Genomic DNA, 27,291 nt, shown 5'->3' on the forward strand with positions numbered 1-27,291 from the left:
TGAAACATTCAGGGTTTGCCACGTGTGAAGGATTGAGTTTCATGAAACGGGCGGACGTACTTCAGAGAGGTTTGTTTATTCCCAACGTACAGAAAGGTCCCAGCTTTTACAAATACTGCATTGTTTTAATCTCACAACTGCTGTAACTGAGTAGGTTTTTAGCATCGGATTTGTTGTCACGTAACATGGTGTGGAGCACCCGGCCTTTTGCTGGTGTGCTCTTCAGGAGTCGCTCCTTGGTTCTTCCTCCTTTTTTGGCTGAGAGAAATCAGGACCCCAACGTATAAAACCAGACAGCTGTGAGGGACAGAAAGTAACACAACTTTCTAATAATAATAATGCCCGTTTAGTTTACGTGTAGCTGATCTCTTGGATGTTGATGTCATTAAAAGCCAACACACATCACACGATACCAATTTAGCCTTCCAGAAGAGAAATAATTGCGCATAAGAATCACCATTACAAACAAGCCAGAAAAACGTGAAAGCCAACAGCATGCAGGAACCTGACAGACACGTGTCAGTGTGAGGCCTTAGGATGGAACAGCTCAGCTTCTTGCTTGAGTTGGCTCCCACTGGGAGCACCTCGGGTAATAAAGAAGAGCTGGCGCTGCTGCCCAGAGCTGATACAACAAAGAGCTGACCAAAGAATGGAAAAGTCAACAGCATTTCAGCTATTTAGTGCAATCAGGGGTTGTGAATTCGTATTAAAGCTGTGATATTTTGCACCCCTGCCTCTGATTACTGAAAAAAACCAAATACTGGCCAACCTTACAGTGAAGTGATCAAGGCCGTGCCTGAAACTCTGCACCAAACATCCATGGCCTCATGTACTGATGGGGCAGCCAGGGTTACTCCTCCCCACAACAGAAAGGTACATGGAGCCCAGGAGCAGCACAGACCTGCACACTCAGTGTGCCTTGTGTGCCAGCATTCAGCTTCACCCTTGGCATGTGGAAAGTGGGATGAAGCCTGGAGTGCTGCTTCTGCATCTCCCTGGGTTAAAGTCTCCCTCGCATAAGGCCAATCTATTCTGTCTACAGCCATTAAAATAGCCCTTTTCTACCCCAAAACGTTTCACCCAAGTGGTTCAGTCGCCATATGGCTGCTCTGATGTGACATCCACCCTCTGTGGTGCACCGTGTCCATGCTCGGTCCCACTGAGGCTGAAGCAGGGAGCAGCAGGACGAGGTGGACCTGCAGGGATTGCTAAGAACAAAGGTTACACATATGGCCATAGTTGTAAACAACAGCACAGTGCTGTGTGCCAGATCACCCACAGGACCATTTCCCTTCAAACACATTAAACGTGGCAGCAGCTCTTTGAGGTAGGCATTATGTTTTGTACGTGGAACATCTGAAACAGAGGAAAGCCCTCATTAACTGAGGAGTTCATTAAACCCCCAGCTGGTTGCCTGAATGTGGCCCAAGCCCTGAAAAACAGCTGCGAAGCTCTACTGCATCACCAGCTCCCTTCCAAGGTCCTGGCTTGTAAGATCTGCAAGGAGCCATTGGGAACAGAATCTAGAACTTGGTCTCAACTGATCTGAGGTCTCAGCTCAGCACAGAGCAATGGAGGAACAGCCCTCCACCTCTGCCCAGCTCATCAGGGACTTCATTCAGGATACACACGTGCACTTTCAATTCCAGGACTCTTGAATCTCTGCTGCTTTTTCCCCTCTGTGTGACTCTAGTCATGCTGAAATCCCAGACACAGCAGCTGAATTCACTTGGGGGAAATGGGGCAGCGTGCAGCCCAGCTGGGGAACTCCTGGACATCAGAATCAGCCCAGGACCTGCAGAACTGGGTTACCTGATCCACGCTCACACAGTGACCAAGCAACCACCAAGCAACTCACATAGGCACATCGTCATCTTTTGTTCCTGTTATTGGGGCTCTTTTCATCTTTGTGCTTCAAAAAACCACCGGTTTAAAGAAACAGGGTCAGAAGGAATCACTCCCTGTGCTCCTTCTCCTCACCTGCACGTGTTCTTTGACCTTAGGAAAAGCTCAGCGAGAGGAAGAAAGATGGTCTGCTCCGACCACCATGTTTAGATACACGGCCACGGATACCTGAGTTGCTGTGCTGGAAGAAGCTTCACCTCCAGCACAAACTGCTCCAACTCTGCCCCAAGCCCAGCACCACCTTCTCACAGCTCCTACACACAGCACTTTAGCCCTGGGAAGCAATTCCTCCAGAGCCCGGGAGGCTTTGGGCTCTAACTGGACCTCATATGCATGCAGTGCTCAGCATACACCCTTTGCACAAGGATCGGGAGGAGATGCATCCGATCCTCCAACCAGCAGTTATTCCTTTCTAAAACAAAATTAGCCCCGCTCAAAAATAAAAAGCAATTGGATTTAATAAATACTCGTTTCTCAACTGATAAATAAGTTAAAAGTGAACTTCAAATAAGCCACTATTTGAATAAATACGTTTCAGGAAGCGCTCAGATACATACATGCTTTTTCTTTTGTCCCCCTCTCTACAGTTTTCAAGTCAGCTCATGTTGTAAGGACTCCTATAATACTGCCAGAGCGTTTTGTGCCTTCAGGAGATAAAATATTGCTTTTCGTAGCCCTTTATCACATGATTCGGTTCCCATCTACTCTGATGAGATGGGTCAGATCCACCTATTATTGCTTGTAAACCTGAGGAAAAAGGAAAGGTATCTTTAGGAAAGATGCTGCTCATGGCGGCAGGCTCCCTGCCTTTACTTCCTAGAGAACATTTGTGTGTCTCAGTGGGTTAAAAACAATCCAACGCATTTCCTAATAGCATCCCGTCAGATAGGAAGAGCTTTTAGGTTTGACCTGGATCTAATCTCTAAAATATCCTAGCCGTATTAAAGTATTTACAACTTGCTTCAAGTCCCTGCGCCTGAAATGCCCGCTTTACTTTCTGACGAGCAATGGGTACCCCGGGCACTCAAAACGAGATTCATTTTGCTACAGGTGAATAAAATCTAGTCCTACAGACCAATCAGATAAGGCAACATCAGTCTCCTCTACCGCACGAGGGGAAAAGGACTGATTGAAAGGAGCCCTTGAGAGTCGAGTAATACACAAAGTCATGCAAACTGACATTCGCCCAAACACACGATGTAAGAAATATCCTACTGAGCAGCAGGAATCGGATAGAAAACAACACCTGCTGCTCCAGCACTAAGTCCCCTGCTGGGAACAGAAGCCTCTCGCTGTGCAGTGGCTGCTGCCTGTGCTCACACAGCGCCTGCCCCACGGCTCAGCCCCTGCAGGCTCTTTGGTTTGGTGCACAGAGCAGCTCCGGGGCGGCCAAGAAGCCCTGAGCAATGTTTCCTTGTGGTGCAGCCTCAGCCCTGCTATCTGGAGAGATGGGAGCTGCTCTGGGACTGGCTGGAAGATGTTGTGGCTCCGCTCAGCTGGGAAAATCCACTGTTGCAAGATTCCAGGCTTGACATGGATCCCCTGTGATGGGACAAAACAGATGTTTGTTAAGGCAAACTGCTATTTCATGGATATTCATCTATCTGAGATCAGCTCTCTGTAATGCCTGGAGAAGTATCTTAGTTTTTGTCCCATTGTATATATAGACTCATAGGATGGCCTGTGTTGCAAAGGCCCACAGTGCTCACCCAGTTCCAACCCCCTGTTATGTGCAGGGTCAGCAGCCCAGGCTGCCCAGAGCCACATCCAGCCTGGCCTTGAATGCCTGCAGGGATGGGGCATCCACAGCCTCCTTGGGCAACCTGTTCCAGTGCATCTGGGTACAAAACTTCCTCCTGCTATCCAACCTCAGCCCCTCCTGTCTCAGTTTCAAACCATTCCTCTTGTCCCATCATGAACAACCTCAGGGTTCCTCTGTATCATAATGAAAAGTTGAATTGTCACTGGCATTTTGACTGATATCAAAGAGGTCATCTCCCAAACAGCTCACACACTTCAGGCAGCTGAAACCAAGAAGCACAAACCCCACTGGTGGGCATCCATCCGAGGGGTATTCACTACAAAGAGAAAACCCTATTGCCTACCATGCTAAGGGAGATCATTGCCACAACGTACCAAGTTTGTGACCACCTAAGTTATTAGCGATCACTGTTGTCTGGATGTTTAAAGTCACACTCAGTTCTCCCGTGTGGCTTTTTTCATTGCAGAGTAAATCTCCTACCTGAAGTCCTTGGATGCAAGCACCTCGTAGTAGTAGATAAGCTTGCACTTGTGACTGGAAACTTGCAGAGAGGCGAGAACATCGTCCACCCGAGGGAGGCTAGTGCCAGAGCAGGGCAGGGGACCATGCATCTTCCACTGGAGAATGTAGAAGCCTGGCCAGCGAGTCACATGGGATCCCTGGAGGTAAAAGTGGCACCGAGTGACTGCTGTGAGTCTCATAACGGAGTGACTTGGTGGGAGACATAAGCTGTTGGGTTAACTGCCTGGGGGAGCTTTGCTTTACATGCCTGAGCCACACCTCTGTAACGCTGGTTTATAACAGAACAAAACAACCCAAAATCTAACCAACCACCACCAAACAAAAAGGTTGTGTCCAATCAGTTGTTTTTTTATCACAGACTATGGAATCTCTTCGCAGTGGTTGTGCCTTAACTGGAATCACAGCATGGTTGGCTTGGAAAGGCCCTTCCTGGCCCCAGCCCTGCCTTGGGCTGTGCCTCCCAGCTCAGCTGCCCAGAGCCCATCTGTGACCATGGGCACCTCCAGGAATGGGCACCCCCGGCTCTGGGCAGCAGCGCATCAACTCAATGCCCTCTGAGTGAAGACTTTCCTCCTAACATCTAACCTAAATCATCCCCTCTTACAAAGTGCAATAGTAGTGATTTTCACAGGGAATTCAGAGGAGGATTGCCATGACAACTATTTCCAAGCAACTCCTGATTTCCCATCCCACCCGTTCCTTCCTCTCTCCATTTTGGAGCACACCAGGACTACAAGGCACAGGCCAGGACACAAACACGTCTCACCTGGATGCTTTCCCCTTCCCTGCAAACCAGCGGAGATTCCATGCGGCTGTAATCCACACCAAGGACCCACGTCCTGTCAATCAGCTGCACGTTGTCCCCACCAGCAGAGGTACTTGGTAACGTGGCTTCTTTATGACTTGTTTCCGGAGCTCTTTTTGAATGGAAGAGGCTGAACACCACATCTCCCTTCAGGATGTCAAAGTCCCAGGTGATCACAGACTCCCCTTCCAAAATCTCCACAACTATCTGTAAAGGAAATACAGCAAGCTCATGCACAGTAACAAGCCTGGTACTCCTATGGCAGCCAACCTCTGCCTTCCCACTCTGCAAACACACTTTTCCCTGCAGCCTGTCAGGTAAGGGATCAGCCTTGATTCCTAAGGATATCCTTTGATTCCCATTGCCAGCTGCTGCCCCAGTACATCTGCTCAGCCATTTTTATGCCATCTCTCCCCTGTATCAGAGCAGCTCTGCTGATGCTCTGGTCTGTACCTCGTGTGGAGCTCCTCTGAGGACACTTGCAGAATGGTAGATAGTTTCTGTCCACAGCCGGATGTGATCTGCGTTCTCTGGCTCTTCATCTGTTTGATAAAGTGACTTGGGAACGAGCCCACCCTCTGGGACAGTGCACTGGAAGAGGCAGACAAACAAGTATGAGGGTACATACTAAGTCAGTGGCAAACCATTGAGTCTGAGCACCTGCACCTGGGTGCACAGGAGGAGCTTTGAGGGAGCTTAACCATTGTAGATTCCACCTACACAATGCGGAGGAAAACTCACCATGCATTCTCCTCCTAGGAAGTCTGGGATCACCTCTTTGTCTACATAGTCTACCAGCCCTCCTGGACCCTGGTAGTTATTCCCGCTGTAAATAAGGAACTTCTGCCTTGTGTTCTCATTGATAAATGGACTGACCTGAAATACGAAGTGAAGAAAGGACACCTCTGTCATTGAGGGCCGTGATTGAGCTGTTAGTTAGGGCAGTGTGGTTGGGTTGTGGTTGGACACGATTCTTAAGGCCCTTTCCAACCTGAGTGACTCTATGGTCTAGCTAATTGTACATACTTTTATGATCCCGCACTCCTGATTTCACCTACCAGAGTCCAAAGCACAGGAAAAACTCTGGGTGCTCTCACTATCAGCAGCCGCCCCAGAGTTTCAGGGTAGTTGTCCTCTACAACCTCAATAATCCGAAGCAGGGCCTTGACTCCAGGCCGCCAGAGGTGCCGCATATTCAGCCCTTCCAAGTCCACCAGACACGTCCAGGATCTGAAATGGACACAAAGGTGACCAGTCAGAACCTTCATTGCACAGCAGTTGCTCAGCATGTGACCTATATGGAGCTGTAGTTTATCTGCATTTAGGCCTGCTATGCAAGGTACCCCAAGTACAGACAAGAGCTGACTGTACGACACAGATTATGCTGCTGCCAGCAGTTTAACCCTAAGAACATCACTTAAAATCCCCCACAGAGTTATCGCTCTTCCTACAAAGTCTATGAGGATACAAGAAAAATGGATGTACTAACGTGATGGGGCGCCCAAAGAGGTTGGTATTCTCCTCACATCTCTTTTGTCCTTCTTCGTTAATGGACAGAACCTGAAATTAAGGACAGTGTAGACTTGGATTAGCCCAAGTATGGCTGAGGAACCTGGAGAGCTCCTGAAACCTCTCAAAAAACAAACAATCCAGTAATACACCAGTCTGAGAACTTAAGAGTGTGCAAAGCAGAGTCTGCATATGGAGAAAACATGTCAAAAAGCTGCTCTGCTGAGAAGTGCAGCCGAACACAGAAGATAAAGACACTGAAAATCTAAGACAGAGTACGAGAGTCTCAAGGTCAAATGCTGTTAGCTGAGTTGCATAGAGGGGCATGGAAAGCTTACAGCTGAGCTGCATGTTACCAGAGAACATCCTTCTGGTTCATTCACACCATTACAGAAATACCACCTTCTGCACAGGAAGACAGAGAAGCTACGCTATGCCAAAGGTGTATCATGGAGGGGTTGCCAGCCATGAAACACGGGAATTATTTGTGTCAGGCACGTAGGTTACTGCTGCACTGCAGCAAGACTTCCACACACCAAGGGAAATGCAGCTCCTCAAGTTGGAAATGAAGGCAGGTCTTACGTGTCGCAGCAGTGACTCTTCTCCCAGGGCTTTCACCAAACCTTTTGTGTCCATCTGGCCAAGGCGGAGGATGTAGAGCGGCCGCCCATCTTCAAAACAAACACATAGGTTGAAAAGAACAATAACCGACCTTGAAATGCCTAGAGATGTAAAGACCTTCAGTGAATGAAGGTTTGCAGATCATTTGTGCAGAGAAAACAAAGGAATAACAGCAAAAGAGAGAGCCTGACTGTTTGCATATGTTAAAACTCTTTTGTCAGCGTTCAAAGAACCAACACAACCTTCTCCTAAAAACACACGTTACTTATGAGGTCTTATAATGCAAGCTACAATGATCGATGTATGTGGGGGGAGGGGGGGAAGCTTCTAACCTCTGTCTTGATAATGCCACCCTCCGGTGTAGTACTCATCTAGCAGGGCTGGGGGCCTCCAGGACTGGAGGATGTAATCCACCTGGTACTGCTTTCTCCAGGACAGGGACTGGCAGAGCATCTCCCGAGCTTTGTCAATGTTGAAGTCACGAGCGCGCAGGAATCGAAGGATGTGTTCATCTTTGGGGATCTGAGGGAAGAGAGAAATTCTGAGGGCTCACAGCACCACGAGGGATGCAAACGAGCCCACGGGGCAGGCACCAGGTTTTAAATACTCAGAGCCACCACAACAAAAACTGAAGATCTTCTCCCTCCTCCTTTCCTAATCCAACTCAGTGCAGCAGGTGGTGCTGTGAGCATGAAAGATGTGACAAATCCACATCCCTTGGGGAGGTACGGGCCTGTTAATCTATCCCAGCATTGCCTCTTCATTACAAGAACCAACAGCCAATGACCCAGAGATCACTACATCCCCTCACTCAGTTCATAGAATCACATCACAGAATGGCCCGGGTGGAAAAGGACCTCAAAGATCATCAAGTTGCAACCCCCTTCCATAGGCAGGGCCACCAACCACTAGGCCAGGCTGCCCAGAGCCACATCCAGCCTGGCCATGAATGCCTCCAGGGATGGGGCATCCACCACAACAGTGGCATGCAGCAGAATCCAACTGTTTTCACACTTTGTTGACTTCTCATCCCAGTTCCTTCACCACAACTTCCCCAAAAAGCGTGTGACCTCAATCGCTACATCAAGTTCCCATTACAAATGTAAGCTCTGTAGAGCTGGAATAGCCTGCTCCAGAGTGTCTGTGCTTAGCACAATGCATCTGAACCATCTGAGCCCTGCTACGACACAAAACGGGTGCCCTCAGAATCAGAGCTCTTTTGTTTGTCCCCTGACAGGCTCATGGAAACAGAAAGCGAAGAAAAGCTGCCAGCAGGGTCAGGTTGGGAGCAACCTCAGTTGTGCAGCTGTAAGTGATATTAAGAACTGAGTCCATATAATAATGGGCAGAGTTCAGGAGTTTAAAGCCAAGTACCTGCAGGTGAGATAGGATATCAGTCCTGCTCAGCACAATGCTACGCTTTAAACACTTTGCATTTGTGTATCATAGAAAGGAAAATGGCAGCTTTCCCAAGCAGGACCTGAGATGTATTTAGATGAACATCCTCAAATTCTTCTGCATCATAATAAGATTGAAGAGAGCAGAAATTCCATCAGGTGATTTAAATTGCATTTCTGCTGCTCAGAGGAAGCCATAACTCATGGGACAACAGGAAAAAGGAACATCTCCAGCAGTCCTGGATATCCTGCAAGGGGAGGGAGAGGGGATGCACGGCTGTCTTACTTCCTTGGCTTTCAAATCTGGGCTGTATGCAGCAATGGGCAAGAGGCAAATTCAGTGCTTATGTCTGGACCAAAGCAATGCATCTCCGAGGGGACAGACTCCCTTGATTATCTTTGCCCAACCAAAGCAGTAACTTCCATCTGCAGGAAGACAGATTTAATTCCAGCCTGGTGTCTACCTGTGAAATCCTGTGTACTGCGTGGCATAAACTCATTCGTGACCATTACTAGCTTGAAGTGTAGCACTGTTTGAAGTTAGTGTCTTCACATGAGGAATGATGAATCTGATACAGTGTCTGTTTGGAAAGGGGCAGGAAAGCAAAACAGGAGGACTGAAGAGGAAGGAGGAGTCGCACACACTCACAGAGCCTCCCCAAGAGGCCGTTGTTTCACTTTGCCCATCTGCTTTCACTTTAACCCTTCCCAGCTACCATTTCCTGGCCTTTAAGAGGAGAAAGAAAAACCTGCAGAACAAAGCAAGCAGACATTTGGAACGTCCCTCCTCCACCTGAAACTGAGACCCGAGCAGAACACACACATGGATAAAGTCTCACAGCCTTGCTCTCATCTAGGGCTCGTTTTCAGCTGGACACCCAATAGCTGAGACATCTCCTGCCCATCACAGAAAGCCCACACTGTTTCATTTGACACGTCACTGATGACCTGAAAACCCACATCCTCTATTTCAGAGCGTAACTACACCTGGGAATCCCTGCCCTTTGCTTCGTGCCTGCTTGTTGTCAGCTCCCCTCCATCTGACAGCAGGTTGAAACAAGGGCAGACATGGATGGCAGCCGATATGCAATAGAGCGAATTGTATCAGTGAAGCTGCTGGTATTAACAGGTAACTACTCACATGGTTCACTCCCATGCACTCAGTTATTACCTGGGTGGCTGGGAAGCCAAGCCCAGCTGTGCACTCAGGCAGAGCAGTACAGCAGTGTGCTAACAGCTTGCTGGTAGGTGTTCCAACAGTCCCTCAAGGGGTCCTTTGGTCTATTGTGTGTATGCGTGCACGTGTACATGTATATTACATAGTCCTTACCTGTCTATAGCAGCCCCCACTCTCTTGGGCACAGTCCAACTTACACAACCTGCCATTGATGCTGTCACATACCTGTGGCCTTGGACAGACCTGACAGGATGATCCAAACTCATCAGCTCTAACAAACCCATTGCTGGTGCTTGGATGCTGTCAGCTCCTTGAAAGCTTTCACACACCACCTCAACACACACTGCTGTTCTCTCCAGCCTGCTGCTTTCTGCTTAAGATTTCTCCATCCACATCCACAGATGATATATAAACTCTCCCTCAACTAAGAGGAGTTCAGGTAGCTTACAAACATTACAGCACATTTGAAACAGCACATTTTGATAAAGGAGATTAAAACAAGATCAGAATGAATTCTGCTCAAAGGAATTCAGCCCTTGGCTGTATCAGCTTACACAGCCTGCCTGATCCAACAGGCACAGCACGCTGCTGACATGCACTAACTGAGAGCTAGGCGTTACTAACTGCTTCTTTGATGAGCTGCAGCTGTCAAGAGAGAAGGACTGTGCTATTGGCACAGCTTACCACATCCGCCACCCCACCCCACCCTGCAGGGTTTGGGAAACATCCATCCATCCATCCATCCCAGCCTTGATCAGTGCCCACTATAAATGCACAGCTAAACCACTACACCTGGGTACCACAGCACAGGCTTTCTAACACACACAGGGCTGCAGCTGCAGTCCATGATGCTGCTGGGTGCTGCTACGAGATCACACAGGCTGTTCTCCACTCCAAACCCTTACCTCACCTTGCCATGACAGCTGAGTCTCAACACACAGTTATCACGACTGAGTTTTACTGCAGGACATCCGAGCTATGAGAACAACTGCTTTCAGCCTTGCAGAAGGGTTCTCTCTGTGTTATCTACCCACCTTGCCTTTGTGAGTTTCTTGAAGCCACTGCCGAAGTCGGATCAAGCAGCTCTCTTGCATTGGAGTCAGCTGGCCCAGATATCGCTCAATGTAATCAGCATCCAATTTGTCAGCTGGGGAAAGAAAAAGAGCAATTTGGAGGAGATGTGACATAGCCAGGAGAGAGATACGTGGTCATTTCTATATATCAGGTTACTCACAATGCTTTTTTACTCAGCAGATAGCATTAACTGCAGAATAAGGACTGGACACCCACAGGATGCTGGTGTCTCTGGCTGATGATATAGAAATTATATGCAGCAAGTGCTACACCCACACAGAATGCACAGAGCTGGCAAGCTGAGAAACAGACTCGAGGAAGTTAATCACTTTATGAACATGAATATAAACAGAAAGAGAGCTGCTCTCCCCTTCTGCTAGACACAATCTGCCACTTTCAGATTAAAGTTAATCTCAAAGCACAGTAAGATTTCTTGTTCCCAGCTCCTATATGGATCTGGATCGTGTTTGCAGGCCAATTCCAATAAAGAGAAGCTACAGAGAAGGCCCACATAGACCAGAACCCTGCAAAGTGCCAAATTTCAAGCTTTTCCCCGAGTTACATTCAGCTGAAAGTGCAGCTCTTTGCTTCTGAGAAGCAACAGCTATTTCTAACATCAGTGGTCTAAATTGCTCTCTTCATTTCTGACAGAGAAGCTTCTTTAGTCTAGAAGGTGTCATCGGGTCGATGCACAAAGATAAGGTTCCATTCTGTGATGGGGATGGGGAAAAACCCACAGAACCAAACAAAGCCATGAGAACACTCACATGAAGAGGGCAAAATACTGGCCACTAATTCATTGGCACTGAGCTCAGGGTACTTCTAAGTTTCTCCACTTTCAAGGATAAAATGTCTTAGATATCAGCTCTAAGCCAAGGGTTGGGGTTCTTCTTTAAATCCAAATAACACCCTTTAAACAGCCTGCAAAGCTTTTCTTGGCTTTTCAGGCTGGGAGGAAAAAAACGCTCAACTGTTTGTATTGTTCTTGCAGAAGGCAAAAGACATTCCCCTCTTCCCTAACAGCAACAGAGAAGGAAAAAAAACCCTCACGACAAAAAGAAACATAAATGAGCTCATTATGAAGCGCTACTCGGGGTATTTGAACTGCCAGCAGCTGCTGCTGCCTGGACACTGCGTACCATCGGGGCTGACGGGCTCTGCTGGGGGGCAGGAGCTCCCTGTTTGCTCTTTGGTAGCTCCGTGAGCCCCAGACTCCAGTGGTGCATCATTGATGTCATGGCTGGCAGCTGGGGCTTGCTCTGCTTTCTGTCCGTGTGCCACAGGAGGTGTCCAACGAGGGATGAACGTGATTCCTTGGGAGATCAGCTCCTTCAGGTAGTGCTCAATTACTTCCTTGCCCTGGTAGAGGAAAACTCACGTAAGGAAGAAATATCCCATCGACTCAAAGCCTGCAAGATGCCAAAGATCCCTTCTCAGGATGGATGACTATCGCTGTTAGAGATAAACAGGAGGAAAGCAGTTGCCTCCTTCCATCTGTACGAACCTCCAGGAGAAACATCAGCACGTACAGATGGCAAAGTACAACACCAGCCAGGCACACTGCAGTGCTGTAAGTCTCTTACAACACGTTTACCCTATCACCTGTCAGTCAGCCTGGCTGCTCCTCTGCAGCCATGGGGAAGCACTTCTCCCCCGGGCAACTGGAGGGACAGGGTGCTGGTTTTTAGCCACAGCTTTCTCTTCCTGCATAAGAACAGTGCGCTCAGTGTCAGAGGAGCCTGGCACCACAGCACCCACTGGCACAGCCTGCTCCCTCCCCTGCGCAGAAGCATTTCAGTGAACACATTGGTCCTGCTCACTGCACAGTGGCTTTTTTCTTCCTTTGTCCTGCTGAGCAATTCCAGAGACAGAAACAGCAACAGAAAGCTACAGTGGGCCTATTTTACAGAGAAGAAAACAGAGATGCACTGACAGCAGGCACTTCTGTAACGGCACAGAAGGGAAGCCCATCTTACCCGTTTGATGTTTGACGTGTATTGCTTCATGGCAATTTTTTCCACCGTGCTTTCAAAGCCAAAGAATGACTTGATGTCAAGAGATGCAGACTGTTCAAAGCACGTCCACTCTTCGTTCTCTGGGTGAACCTAAACCCAAAGACAGACAGAAACAGGGTTGGATGGCAGCAGGCAGCTCAGTTCCATGAAGCCCTCACTCCTGGTACTCAATTGGGCTGAATTGAATTCCAGAGCTACACAGAGGGGCAGAAGAGGTTCCCTACAGGGTGCTGGCATCCAACAGACTGAATGAGTTACAGGAGCATGTCATGAATTGGACATGTGAACCCTTGTGGTTGATGCTGCACTCCTTACGCTCACAAAGAAAATAAGCTTAAAACCCAGCACACCTGAACAGCTGCATTAATAGCAGAGCTAAAATAGGAGCAAGATTGCTGTCTTGAAACTGTCACGGCAAAACCTCCTTAGGGAATGTTCAGGAAAACCTTTCAATCTATAGCAAAGAAAAACAGTGTTTTTCTACTTCTGGATAGAAAACTAAGCCACTGAACATCAGCCTTCCCCACCAAACACAGCATGCGTGGTCAAACCGGGCATCTTCTCACGGCCAGTTCAATGTCACAGAATCATAGCATGACCTGGGTTGCAAAGGCCCACAGTGCTCATCCAGTTCCAACCCCCTGCCAGGCTGCCCAGAGCCACATCCAGCCTGGCCTTGAATGCCTGCAGGGATGGGGCATCCACAGCCTCCTTGGGCAGCCTGTTCAGTGCGTCACCACCCTCTGGGGGAAAAGCTTCCTCCTACGATCCATCTTCTCTACGTAGTTGCTTCCCCCTGGTTACCCTGCATAAGGTTACAATCTACACAAGCTTTTCTTTTCATCTTCTGAACTTAATCCTATTCTGGGGGGACTCTGCCTCCTCTCTGCAGGTGCTGCTGTTTGCGAACTAGTATGAAAGGAAAACCCAGCCCACTCACAAACACACAGTGAACTCTACAAAGGACACAAATTCCCTCAGGGAAAAATACAGCAGCCGCAAGAGAAGGATCGTATTTCTGCAAGTTGCTTCAGAGAACACTGCAGAAAAGGAAAGATGAGAATAAACCTGCTTCCGGTACGTCCTGGCGGTGAAAAGAGAGCTGGTAAAAATAGAGCAGAGAACCATCTTGAGGATGCAGACAGTTTGCTCCCACTCTGTTCCAGGAAGAGCGCTCTCCTCAAAGCCCAGCTGCTGACGTTTCCTTCCGAAGGACTCAAGCCGGAGAAGCAGCACAGCCAAAATCAGCAAGTGCAGCAGCGTGAGCGATCCCAGAGTTGACCTGGCAGCATTTCATGACTGTCAACACCCTTCATGGCTATGGAAGTTTGATTTCCTGTCATTTTTGGGAAACGCCACGTAGCCACCGACTGATCTTTGGCTCACGAACCTCCCCGTCACCATCCAAAATGGCGAACAGCTTTCCAGCTATTTGTACTGCTCAAAGCAGAAGCTACACACAGTTTGCTCACCCCCAAGAAACTGAGCTGCCGTCCAGCTGCCAAAAGGGCAGGTAAGTAACGGGATCTACTTTTGTTTAGGGAACAAAAAGCAGTATCTGATCGCTTCAAGAAACAGCTGAAGCTGTTTAATGCTGACTGATCCCTAATAGCACAATTACAGTGAAATGGCACCCTGCTGCCAAAGATACAGACACAAAGCAAGGCACCCCAGGACACACATAAGACCTCTCTCCACATGTTTCACCCAGAGGGTGGTGACGCACTGAACAGGTTGCCCAAGGAGGCTGTGGATGCCCCATCCCTGCAGGCATTCAAGGCCACGCTGGATGTGGCTCTGGGCAGCCTGGTCTGCTGGTTGGTGACCCTGCACACAGCAGGGGGTTGGAACGGGATGATCTTTGTGGGCCTTTTTAGCCCAGGCCATTCTGTGATATGATTCTTTGTTTAGAGCAAGAAGATGGTGGTAAAATAGATGCTAACACTAACTTGAAGGCAAAAAGAGAAGTCAGTTGCCAAACCTCCCTGGCAATGCAGTTTTCCTCCTAAATACCCAAATCTAGAGACATGTCCAAGCTCACGGTGTTTTACCAACCCAAATTTCAACCTGAAAGAAGTTCAGGGAACGCTGTCAGTTCTGGAGCACCAGTCGTGTTTTCTCTTCTCACTCCAGATCCTAACACTCCAACTACAGAAAAAGTCAACTTAAGGAAGCTTCCCATGCTCCACGAAAGCACTGGGAAAGGCCTGTTCCCAAAACCCAACGGACTCCCGTTATCTAACTGTAGAGCACAGTCCAGTGCTCAAACTCACTCAAGAAATGTTGCCTTACACTCTAGCACATGACTCCCAATAATTTCTTGACAGACAAACAGGGTCGATGCACTCACTGAGTAGCTGCACGTCTCAAGGACGACCACACGGTTGGCAAAAGTCTCATTGTGGGCTTCGATGCGCAGAGTTCGCTCCTTCCAGTTGACAGTGTTTTTCTGTATGAAGAACACGTACTCTACCCCTGCAATCTGAGAAGGGTGAAAAACCAAAAGGGGAAAAAGGGAGAAAGGGCAACTTTAGGAATCTGCACTGATTTAACCAGCCAATAAAACCCAGCACTCCGTGCCCCTTGGATTCCACTTGCTTTCTTTAGCAGCCGAGGAGCATCCACGTTCAGTTTGCAGCTCCGTTCAATGATATGGATCGCTCCGTCGTCGCTTTTAGATTCATGCAGGATTTCACTTCCTAGGAAGACTGGGATCTCTGGACATGTAGGAAAGCGCTTTTCATATGCCTGGAAGTAAAATAAATAGAGCTGAAGTAAAATATATATACCCATATATTTCTGCTTCTGGCCAGATGGATTAAGTGGCTGTGAATCATTCAGGCTGCCTATAGAGATGTTTAGATGCCCCATACTGGGAGGAGTTCAAAGCCTGAATGGATGGGGCCCTGAGCTGCATATCTTGCACCTGATCCAGTGCCTGATTTAATGGCTGGCAACCCTGTCCATGGCAGGAGGCTTGGAACAAGAAGATCTCTAAGGCCCCTCCCAACACAAGCCATTCTATGGTTCTATTCATTTCCCTAACAGTACGAGCCCAATGCATGGATGCCTTTCTTCTCTAATCGAAGGGGAGGGAATGAAGGGGGTGAAGTTAAATCCAAATACATATAAACACCATTGGCATCCACTCGTGCCAGTCACGCAGCTAAGCATGTCTTCACATCTCTTTTCTTTCCCACACAAAGCAGAAACAAAACCGTGTTGTTAACAAGCAGCAGGAAGAGAATCAAACCTTACACACCAGGAACAGAATCTACAGCCATCACGTAAGGACAGCTATGCTGATTTCTGCCAGCTCAACCCAGAGATGACAACATTCCAGTTGGATACATTGCCTGTATGAAGAAACTCTGTCCTAAAAATATGGTGTGTCAAACTGGTATGGATGCTGCAGACTACAAAGGGGAAGATCAGCAATTTGCTGGCAACTTGGTATACCATGGCCCACCCACTTCCATAATCATTCTGTTCCAGTTCTGATAAGCCATTCTATGAAGTTGGGCCCTACTGAAGGATGCTATCTGAATGGGTCACTCCTTAACATACACCCTTAATACACTCGCTAGAAGCAGAACTGAACAACCCATCCTAAAAGGACGTGCAGTGAACAAGGATTAACAACAAGAAAAACAACATGCTGAATCTTTCACCACTGCAGAGACTGAGCTACCAAGGGCACTGCAAGTCACAAACAACACAATGCATTGGCCTTTGTGGCAGCCATGGAAGCAATGCCTTATCCAGGAACGACTGCTACATGGTTGGGCATGTTTGCCATTACCTGTTGCAGAAAGAGGCAAGATGCACAGAGCTAGGAAGGCAAGGAAGCAGACATCTCGGGTGACTAACACCTTGAAGGGCAAAACACAGCAATCAAGTGTTACATCACATGCAGGCTGCTCGGTGAACCAGCCCCAAATCAAAAAGGCTGGCTCACAAAGTAATGCTTGGTTGGCACGACAATCTGTTGTTGCCAGAAGCAGCTGTAAGAACTGTGGATGATTTACGTAAACTCAGGGTCAAATTTGGACAGGCTGCTGTACTTAGGAGCTTAAGGAAATCCACCCTGTTTGAGGTTCAACCTTTGATGGTGGCTCTAAGTTCTCTCACCCATTTTATTCCCTGCTCAAGAGTTAAATAATAAACTTCTATGCTTATACATTCAGCAGAAGAGCAAAAAGTCTCCTAGACATGACTGGAATACAAGCTGAACTTCCAGCTATATTGTGTCTCTTTGCACCAGGCAAAATACTCTTTGCAGTATTCAGAGCTTGTCCATTCCAGCCCCAAACTGCACTCCTTGAATGAAGCTTGAGAAATGAATCCTTCTCCAAGGCAATAAGATTCCACGTTGCTCCTGCAGCAGGTGATCAAAGAAACCATGGACAACACCATACAGAACCATACAGATTGCTCAAATGATCCAGCTACTCTCCAAATCCACACACGGTGCTGGATTCATCCATTCCTAAACCACTCTTGCCAAGCTATAATGGAGTCTTAGCACTGGCAATGCAAGTCTAATAAAAGGATTTGTATGATGTCCACTGTTTAGGCTTAGCAGACCTGGGTGCATGGAAACAGCCAGCATCTCGTCCCCAGAAATAAGCACTTCTAACCATTCCAGCAGCTGTGACAAACATCATCTGCTTGCCCAAGGGGCAGCATCCCACACCATAATCTCAAGAGAAATGTCAGCTCTACACTCAGCCCGACTATTGCTCACTCTCAGCCTGCTCAATAACTTGAGGAGGTGGTGGCAGGGCACAGGGACTGAACAACTGAATACAGCTGTGAAGAATGATCCCAGCTGACACAGGAGTCATTACTTTCAGAATTCTGTTGCCAAGTGCTTCTCAGCAGTAAGATGATGGGATATTTATAGTGTATCTTGACAGCACGGTTTCAAGCCATCAAGTCACACCAAGGCAGCACATCTTGAGTCAACACTAAATCCTCTGTAAGCATGTGGAAAGTTAACCCAGTGCCTTCTGACAGTCACAACAAGAATAGAGGCAAGGGAAGCTGCCTTCCTTTAAATACCAGCCAGGACAATGGTTGGAGACAGACTACCTGGATCCAAAGATGATTTGTCTGCACTTAGTGGGCACGTTCTGTATCCCTATCAATCCTGCTATAGGGAGTACATTCACTTTTGTAGGGAAGCATCCATTTCTTAGCTAGTGCTTGGATGACTCCTGGGACATTTCATGCCATGTATTACAGGGACTGAGCATCAAAGAGAAGCTGCTTTAAAATGTTTTCCTCCTCGCACTTTGATTCTTTCACAGTCTCCAGGGCACTGCCAAGCAAAAAACCCATTTCCAACACTATCTGAAATCTGTGTTGTTACCTACATCAGCTGATCCAGGAGCCTTCGAGCACTGGGCATGCAGGCTGCAAAGCTCTACCACACCTCACCTGTGGCTGTTCAAGGACACAGTGGGCAACAGGCACCGCACTTCCCCTCTGGCACTCCGATGGTGTGTTGCACTTAGAGCAATCCTCCAGTCCTTTCAGCCACTCTGCACAGCTGAACCACTGCTGCTCTGTGCTTGTGAAGCATTTCAGCTGCCAGAAGCCACTCTGTTCTCCCTGCAGCAAGTGCTTTCCTTTTTCCAGGGCTCACACTTGAGAGCGAAGGCTGCAAACCAGCATCAAGTATCTTGGTTAAGATTCTACTTTGTCTAAAAATCAGCCTGTGATGTTCCCAGATTAATGATGGCTTGAAGCTCCAGCTGAGGAGTCTGTAATTATAATTAAGTATAAGGCAAGGCCCAAAGATGTGTTATGTGGTGCATCTGTGCTGTAGGTGCCATAAGATAATGCACCGCAGTTGACAGCCGATCTGCACATCTGATACAGCACAACAGCAGCAGCCTTTCCAAGAGCCAGATGGGCTGTGAAGACATGCTGAACTTGTCACACCAAACACACCCTCAGAGCTAACACCATCCTTGCTAGACATCGTTCTGCTTGTGCACTGCACTGCTTTCACACACCATTCTCTCTGTTACCAAGGTGTACTGCAAGCTGTTTGGGCCAAATTGCAGCACCAACCCGGCACAAGAAGGCTTAGATGCTCTGTTGCAAGAGAATCACTGCACCAGTCAGTGAAATACTGGATGCTTTGAGAAACACGGCATCAGGGAGCAGAGCACGCACAACGTGTCAGGGTTTAATCAACCTCTTTATAAAGCCAATGTGCCAAACGTGACGGGAAGCAGTCATTACATAAAGCTTCCTAAAGAGCTAACATCTGTAATACAACGCATACTCATACTGAAAAGATACGAGCAAAAATAGTTTGGGAAAGTTGCATGGAGGGAAATTCTAGCCATTAGGACTTCAGCAGCGTTCAGTTTCTCCTCCTACAGCCAATCCTGACAGCAAAGAGAGCAAGAAGGGGAATGCAGTGTGAAGGACTCTGTAGATCTGTCAAATTTACTGCCTGCCCATGCCAGAATGCCAGCAGCAGAAGCCTTAGTAACCAGTAGAGTGTAAACCCATAGACAATTATCCTGAGATTCTCAATAATAAAGGTATTAACAGTGAAAGCACAGGCTCTTCTGTCACGTGCAGCCCTGTGCTGTTCTGAAGATGAGCTGCACAGTGTGCAATGTGCAAGTCCCAGCAAGATGAATCGTGTTCCTGGTGGCAGGGTTCAACAAAAGGCATGGGAAACACAATGCCTTCCAACAAGGCCAGGATGCAGTGAATCATTTGGCTACACTCACCCTACTTCTCAGGTCCTCATTACTGGAGGAAGCACCTGCATAGTTTGCTATAGTAGGGTCCAAACATCAGAGATTCTGGGGGAGAACACTTCTCCTATCAAACCCTCCTTACCTCACAGCACAGCCTGCACAGAGCCCCAGGAGTCTCACTCTCCCCATTACAAATGTTTTCAGTGCACAGGGACCCTTAAAACAGGGAGATGTTTGGGGATTTGCTCACACCATCCTGGCCTTCCTGACACCAACCTCAGCACGAGCACACTGAGCTCCAAAGGTTCACAGAAAGCATTTGAAGAGGAGAGATGAAAGCGGCTGAATATATAAGGTTCCCAGTGCTGAGGAAGCTGCTGTCAGATTTATGTTGAGGCAGATTAACGGCGATGCCATGTGCTGAGGAGCAAAACAGCTTCATTGCACGCCTACACTGCCTGCTAAACTTCCAGCAACTGACAGCTTCAGCCTGACAGCTCTGTGAGATCCACGCTGCCTCCACACAAATGGAGGGCTCCATCCCAACACATCCAAGACAACAACCAAGCCTGCATCCAACCTGTGTGGACTGCCACCAGGCCCAACCACCGCCTTTAGAAGCTTCCAAAATGTCTTTGTAATAATGCAGACCCTGCTGCGGACACGTGATGTTCACAGGAGATTAGAGAGGGACTGCAGGGTCTATATTCAGTTCCCTAGGCTACCACACAGTCCTCTGGGTGACCTTGGACTGAGTAACTTAATCTTTATAAGAGGACTAATAACTTTGCTAAGGTAACAGCAATTTGAGCTTGCTGAGCTCCTAAAGGACGACGTTTACAATCCCAACCTTGACATCCCAGGGAATCTTAAATTCTGTCACGTTGAAAAACTGGAAGCAAACAGAACTAAACCACTTGAAAACTAAACACATCAAACCTCATCCTTTAGGCATTCTGCTAACGAGCTTACAGAGGATTTGTCTAGAGGCAGCTCGCTGTACAAGCGGCCAGTCTATTGATGGGCACCTAGTGAGGGTTATCCTACTAAGACAGACAGTGAGACTGCAATGCAAAGATGGTGTAGAGCAACAAACCAGACTCTGCCTACAACAAAAGAGTCTTTTCCTTCCAGTGCCCAACTTGAAATGATGAATGAGTAGTTTCTACAAGTTGTTGGTTTGTTTTCTTCCCTGCAGTGACAAATGAACCGTCTCCATGAAAACACTCGGATGTTGGCCCTTATTTGTCATGGAAAACAAAGAAAGGACAAAAGACAGCGAGAGCGAAGCCTGTGTTATTGCAGCACTCCCACAGAAGGTTGCCGTGAAGATAAGCTCACCACATTGCAGTCCCCACCTCCCACTGGCCCGAGGCTGCAGCCTGCAACAGCTGGAGAAGTCAAAGTGCTGAACTCACCGCCATGACCAGCTCAAAAGGGTATTTGTAGACTCGAACTGGGGACTGGTATTTCTGCACCATCTTCAGCATGCACCTGTAATACCAATCAAATTGGACAACTTCAGACCCCTGCTAACCGACCCTGACCCATTCCAACAGTGCTCACCTGGCAGCCTTAACTCACTCCCACAGACAGATATTTTAGGTCTGTTTGCTGCCCGGCCTCACTTTGTAAGTGACTGAAAGAAGAAAGGCAGGTAGGTGTGTGCAGCCCCAGCCCAGCACACACCCAGCACACAGCAGAGTCCTCTGCTGCTTCCCAGCACTACTCCAACTTACAGCTCAAACAAAACACACAATAATTAAAGCAAAAACAGAGACATCAAGCCAGAACCTGGAGAAGGCAGCCTCTCCTAGGGACCTTGCAAAAGCTTAAATGGCAATTCACCCCCCCCCTTCCCCCTTCTATTTTCTGCATTAAGTTTGATACCATTATGCAAACCCCTCTATTGAAAGTTCACACAGCTTCATGCATATTGTTTTAAATACTTCAGTTCTCAAAGTAGCATTTTGCTGTTTTAAAGCCACTGAAAGAAAGGAAAAGGAAACAGCGTGCTTAGAGAACACGCCTGATGCTAAGCTAGCAATCACATCCCACTGCCTGAATGCCCACTGCCTGCAGCTGAACTGAGGGAATAACTGCGTGCAATGGAAACAATTCAGCTCTCAGTGTTTCATTTCTCCAAGCCACCTCTCACTGTTCTCATCAGGATTCCTCCCTCACACTCTTCTGCTGAGGTTTTAACCCTTAAATACGCATCAATAACGGGCATCCCAAGGAAGCAGATAAGCCATTAAAAAGGTTTTCAGGCTGCTTCCTACAATCCTTTTGGGATCCTTTACGTCGGTCCCATTAATGCCATCCAAAAACATCTGAAACACCAAACTGGGCAGCTGGTTTGAGACTATGCTGATTCCACCCTGCTCAAATTCCACTGCTAAGCAGACGCAGCCCTTGGCAGCACCACGCAGAGCAGCACAGCTGAACTCAACAGTCCGAGCACAAGACAACTTATCCCTGACATTTAAAGCCAAAAACTGGAGGTAAAATAGGACTTAAAAGGCAGCCGGCAGTAGAACTGCTGCAAAATGCCATCAATACAGAAATCCAAGCATTCAGCAGGGGAGGGGGGGAAAAAGGCTTTAAAAGGTTTGGGTACCTGAGAGCGGGGGATGTTTGTAGAAGGCTCTCACGGTCAGACAGTTGCCCTGCAGAGGATCACGTTACCCACGGAACAACAACCAGGACTTGCTGGCTGTCTGGGAGCTTTAGCGATGCTAAAAGCCGGTCCTCGCAGAGCGAGTAAATGCAGAGAGAAGGCATCAGCACAGCATCCACCTCAGAGTGAAGAGAGCGGAGTGGGAGCAAGCAAACAGCCTGGAAGCCCGGACTGCTATCACATATCGGATACCCGAGCCAAGAGAGGCATGGGGCACCTTGTAATGCAACGCTGTAATATGATTATGCAAGCGCAATACCTACGCTGTGCGGGAACCTTCCGAGCCAGTGCAAATATAGCAAGAGAAGCCTCATCACACCTCTTTAGCTGTCAGCTTGCTGCCAGTTCTAGCCTTGCTTGCTAAGCCTGGAACTCTGGCACTGCTGTAGGAAGGGGTCAGAGACCTCTGCAGGGGAAAGCCTCGGGACACAGCAGTCCAGAGCCACCCACAGCCTAGGAATAAAGGCAGCAGAAGAACAACAGGGTGGCATAAGCTGTAGGCAAACAGCCTTCGCCACACTACTTGGACCGCTCTGTTGCTATGCCAGCCTGCAGCTGCAACACCAGCCTGCCGCAGGTTTGCTCGAGCTGAGGGAATTTAGAGCAAAGGGGACAGTAGTAACTGTACCCATAGAAGACACACAGCTGATAACTCACACCTGCCCTAAAAACCTTTCTTACCTTGGGAAGAGCGTGCCGGCAGACCTTCTGTGCTCTCTCCTCAAGACTGAGCAGTCATTCTGCTTCTCAAAGCAAGAGGGACTTCAGCTAGAACTCCTGGGGAGGAAAGAAAACAAAAAGGCAGTGAGAGTAGTGACTTTGTGCATGGGGATACAGGCAGATGACTGGGCTGAAGAGCAGTGATTCAGTAACCTGCAGCCTAATGGCTTAATCCACACCCAGAGGCAGACCTGCAGCCACACAATGGGTAACACCAGGGTCTGACCAAGCCCAAAGCAGTCTGAAAAACTCAGAGAGACCGGAGCAGCCGGTGCACTGAAGCAACACATGCAGCTAATCCCTGTAACCATCCCAATTAGATGTTAGAAGCACATCAGCTATTGCGCACCTGGACGCATTGGGCGGCAGCAGCAGCCACCATGTTGCACAAAGCACCCCACAATGCTGCCAGCAATGCCAGTGGCATGCAGCCTTGGTAGGCTGGGGCTCCCTGCAGAGGCCTGCATGGCCTTTCTGCTACGGCACCTTGCAGCTGAGCCAAACCCTGCATGGCAGCAAGTTAATGGTGAGCTCAAGAATACACCCCTGGCATTGCACTGGAGAGAGAAGGAAACAAGCCCTGACTGCACACCATTCCTCACGGCAACTTCGGTGGCATTTCAGGGACAAGGTGAGCTCCTGACAAGAAGTGCACGTGCAGCACAGAGAGCTATCACTGAGTATCAGCTGAGCCTGGGAGGGCTCCTGCAGGGAGCACGCATCGCAGCACGCAGCAGAGGGAGGACAGGCAGTGACATTAACTACACGCTTCCACTTTATTTAGAATCACCCAGCAGGCACCTGAGGGATTTTCCATATGCTTAACTTTTATTCTCTTCTTTGTAGGAGAGGCTGACTTGACAGACTACAGCCAGATGGTTGGAAATGAGAAATTGGGTTTAGAAATTAAATATACATAAAGCCTCAGATTGAAGCCCACAAGCCCAGCTTCTCATCCAGAGCCAGCATCGCCTGTTGGGTGACAGAACTCAGCAGCCACAGCTTTTCTTCACTTCTCCCACCCATGGCAGCTTCCTGTCAGCAGGAGGAAGAACCACCGAGCGGGTTTTGTGTTTGGTTCTGGATTTGAGGGTTCTGTTTGTTTGCTTTCATAAAGCCCTGCTAAAAACAGCAAGAGATCCAGACTTCCTCAAATTGTCTTCTGCCACCTGAAAGCCAGCTGTCCCCAAGCCATAAAGGAGGGGGGCTCTGGGGGGGGCTGCAGCCTTTAATCCCCCCCCTTCAAATCAACACACAAAGCTGTGCACGACACTTCTCTGCCTCGAGAGCTTTTTGCTGCGGTAGGTGCTGACACAGATGCCTCACCTATTTAATAACAAGATGGTACCAAGCTGCAGGATGCTTATTAGAGCTTCTGTGCACCAAAACTTGGTTTTGCCTTTTGCAGCTCAATGTAAGGAACAGAATGGTGCCAGCAGACACCTCCGCTGTCTTTTAGAAGCCTTTGTCATCTCAGACAGGGCTCCATCCTCTGCTCAGCCCTGAGGTGTGCACACAGCAGCACAAAGGGGCACGGAGGGCTGCAGGGCAGAGCTGCTGGGAGCCCGGCCCCCACGCTGTCATCCTTCACAGATGTGAGTCCACTCATAGATTACAACCAACATAAACACCCTGACAGCATTTCCATGTTCTGCCCAACACAATAGGGAACAGAGCCTTTGGCTGAGGGGGGAAGGAGAAAAAGGAACAGCGTAAGCATTCTGCTTTCAAATATTTGTCGAGTGAGCCATTTCCCCCACGCAAGCAGCAAAATCAGCTTCGTGCCTAATATTTATATGCCTTTATCTCATAACACTTGGTAGGGAATCCTCTTGCCAGAGAGCCACTGCTGACCTCTCTCACCCACACAGCCAGACTCTGACTCCTTGGCAGCTGAAGTTTGCTGGCTGGCAGCAGTGAACGCATCCTGGAGGGGCAGCCCTCGCTCCTCACCCACAGGGGTTACACGGAGCCCTTTCTGCTGCCCCCACACGCACACAACAGCTCCGACATAAGAACAGAGAAGTGCCCCAGCTCAACATAGAGACAAATCCATCTGGGATGCCCCACAGCACAGCACAACGGGTTCAGCTTCACAGCGCACCCCGAGCAGGAAGGCAGCAATCAGCTCCCGGCCGTGTTTTCCTTGGGCCCAGGAGTGCAGAGCACAGGGCGCAGCCGGTGCCACCACGCGACCCTTTCCCTGCCACGCACCGATGGCGCTGCTCGGAGGAGCTGAACCACGCGGCCCAGAGCGCAGCACACGCGTGGTTTAACCCAGCCTTAAAGCCAGGGGGGCTTTAAGACAGAACTGACCCAAATACATCAACGCATTCAATAGGGCTCAGCCCTGGAGTTCCACACCACCTGTATTCCCGCACGCTACGAACGCTCCTCCCCACGGCACCAGGATTAGGGCGCAATTCCCCTCCCGGCACAGCACCTCCCGCAGCCCTCAACGCCGAACCGAACCGAACCCCTCACACGACTCTCACCGAGACGCCCCTCCTCGGCTCCTCGCGTCCTCACCGCGCCCACAGCGGAGCCCGGCCGGCCCCATTCCGAGCAGCGGCTGCGGCCCGAACCCGGCTCAGCTCTGCGCCGCCCCCGGCTCCGCTTCAACCGCCCCGCGCCCGCCCCTTCCCAGCGCACGCGGCGCCGCAGAGCGCTGTCCATTGTGCTGCGGGGCGCAGCTCCGCCCCAATCCCCGCCCCGGCTCGATCGGGTCCGGCTGGTTCGGTTGGCAGAACAGAACCGAGGGTTCAGCCCGGTTTGTACCGTAGTGAAGTGCTCGGAGCTCGGCTTGTCGCTCCTGGGGTCCCGGCCAGCGGGCCGAGGTGGTGCACACTAGAGGGGTTGAATCACAGAATGGCCTGGGTTGAAAAGGACCACGATGCTCATTGCAGGTTCAGGGGTCGGGCTCTGTGTTCTTTATGGGTCCCCTCCAAGTCGGGATATTCTGTGATTCAGGGAGTGGTTCCCTCCTTGCCGGTCCACCTGCTGGACAGTGCAGCCGTAGCAGACAGGTGCCGTCAGCTCCGCTCTGTCCTCGAGGACGTGGCTGTACCCGAGGAGGAGCTGCCCAGGCTGGTGACATCTGTGGGCAGGAACACGGGGCACCAAGGGAAGGTGATGAGTGGATGTGGGAGACCAACCCTGCAATGTCTTACACCTTCAAAAACCTCCTTTCAAGATCTGCCGGGGGGGCAGCTGACACTTTGCAAGATCGTGTTTCCTTTCCTGCCTCCTTATCACTTCTAGCTGGAGAACATCTCCTTTTCCGGGCAGGCATTTCAGGAAGCTGTGGTCCTATTTCTGATCAGTAATGTTTCCTGAAATGTTCTGCTGCTTCCAACCAAGCAGGCCAGCCCTGACATCGCTCTGCAAAGAACACACGGAGCCCTCAAATGGCAGAACTCCGGGAAAGCCACATTCTGCACAGCCAGAGCAGTCAGCATCTCCTGCAGGCTGCATGGAAAGGCTGGGAGCTGAAACCAAGTCATCCAAGCCCTGCATCTGCCTTCACCCTATTGTATTGGTTATTAATATACAGATGGTAGCAAATGTACAGAAGGAATAAGTAAAGGAAAACTCACCAGTGGTGGTGCCTTGGCTGAAGAAGCTGGGGCAGTCCTCACTGGTGAGCAACCTCCAAGAGATGCTGCCTCAGTGGGAGTCAGCCCTTAAATGAGGTCTCAGAGGGGATGGAGTCGAGTTCCACCCCTTCCGGGAGCACAGCTACATCACTCTCACCTGTGCTCCCGCAGCTGACCCCATACTTGCCTCAGCTGATTAATCAGAGGTTCAGGCTGTGATTACCGATCTCCCATACACCTATGCTCTCTCATTCAGGATGCTTTCAGAGGAATGACCCTCTTGCTGCGATACAGCAACCCGTTCCTACTTTGTGGCTCAGTAATGGTGCCCTTTCCTTGTTCCAGTCAGAGAAAACAGGTCGGTATCTTGGAAAGTAACTTCCCATCCTTACCTCTGCTGGGCAGCCCTGACTAAAGCTCCTGTGAGTCCCTCGTGCTTTGCCTGCCCTGTGCTGCTCACATCAGCTGCTGCTGCAAGTCTCTTTTTCTGGTGCAAAAGTGAGATGGGACACACTGCCAAGGTCGTGCAGTGAGGTGGCAGAGATCACTGACGGAGATGAAAGAGGAGATCTAATGAGCTCCAGTCCGGCACATCTTACAGCAGATTCAGTTACCTTACCCATCAGACTGCAGATAAATGGTGTACTAATGGCCCTCTGCTACACTCACCTTTCAAGATAATGCTGAGGTGGCTGCCTGCCCAACCTCCCCATCCTGCAGCTGTTAAATTAGGCAGTCATACCTAGTTTTGGTTTGTTTCGTTAGGGAACAAGGGATCCC

General features: G+C 49.2%; 1 protein-coding gene across 2 annotated transcripts; it reads right to left on the reverse strand.

The window, feature by feature from the left end:
* Window positions 1-58: 58 nt before the first annotated feature.
* On the reverse strand, window positions 59-25,545 carry SEC14L5 (SEC14 like lipid binding 5). 2 transcript variants are annotated; one of them, XM_072349590.1, is made up of 17 exons: window positions 25,411-25,545; window positions 22,877-22,972; window positions 20,934-21,009; window positions 15,386-15,535; window positions 15,138-15,269; window positions 12,749-12,877; window positions 11,912-12,131; window positions 10,733-10,845; window positions 7,457-7,646; window positions 7,086-7,174; window positions 6,484-6,554; window positions 6,053-6,224; window positions 5,736-5,870; window positions 5,448-5,585; window positions 4,956-5,201; window positions 4,148-4,326; window positions 59-3,447 (listed from the first exon to the last, which is right to left on the reverse strand). In XM_072349590.1, exons 3-17 carry the CDS (start codon window positions 21,003-21,005, stop codon window positions 3,342-3,344), a joined length of 2,142 nt encoding a protein of 713 aa, XP_072205691.1. In that variant the 5' UTR covers window positions 21,006-21,009; window positions 22,877-22,972; window positions 25,411-25,545; the 3' UTR covers window positions 59-3,341. The 2 variants fall into 2 exon arrangements, with proteins under 2 accessions (XP_072205691.1, XP_072205692.1); XM_072349591.1 differs by lacking the exons at window positions 22,877-22,972; window positions 25,411-25,545 and adding an exon at window positions 22,136-22,648.
* Window positions 25,546-27,291: the final 1,746 nt, after the last annotated feature.

This window comes from Excalfactoria chinensis, chromosome 14 (assembly GCF_039878825.1).
Source record: "Excalfactoria chinensis isolate bCotChi1 chromosome 14, bCotChi1.hap2, whole genome shotgun sequence".
Classification (NCBI taxonomy): Eukaryota; Metazoa; Chordata; class Aves; order Galliformes; family Phasianidae; genus Excalfactoria; species Excalfactoria chinensis.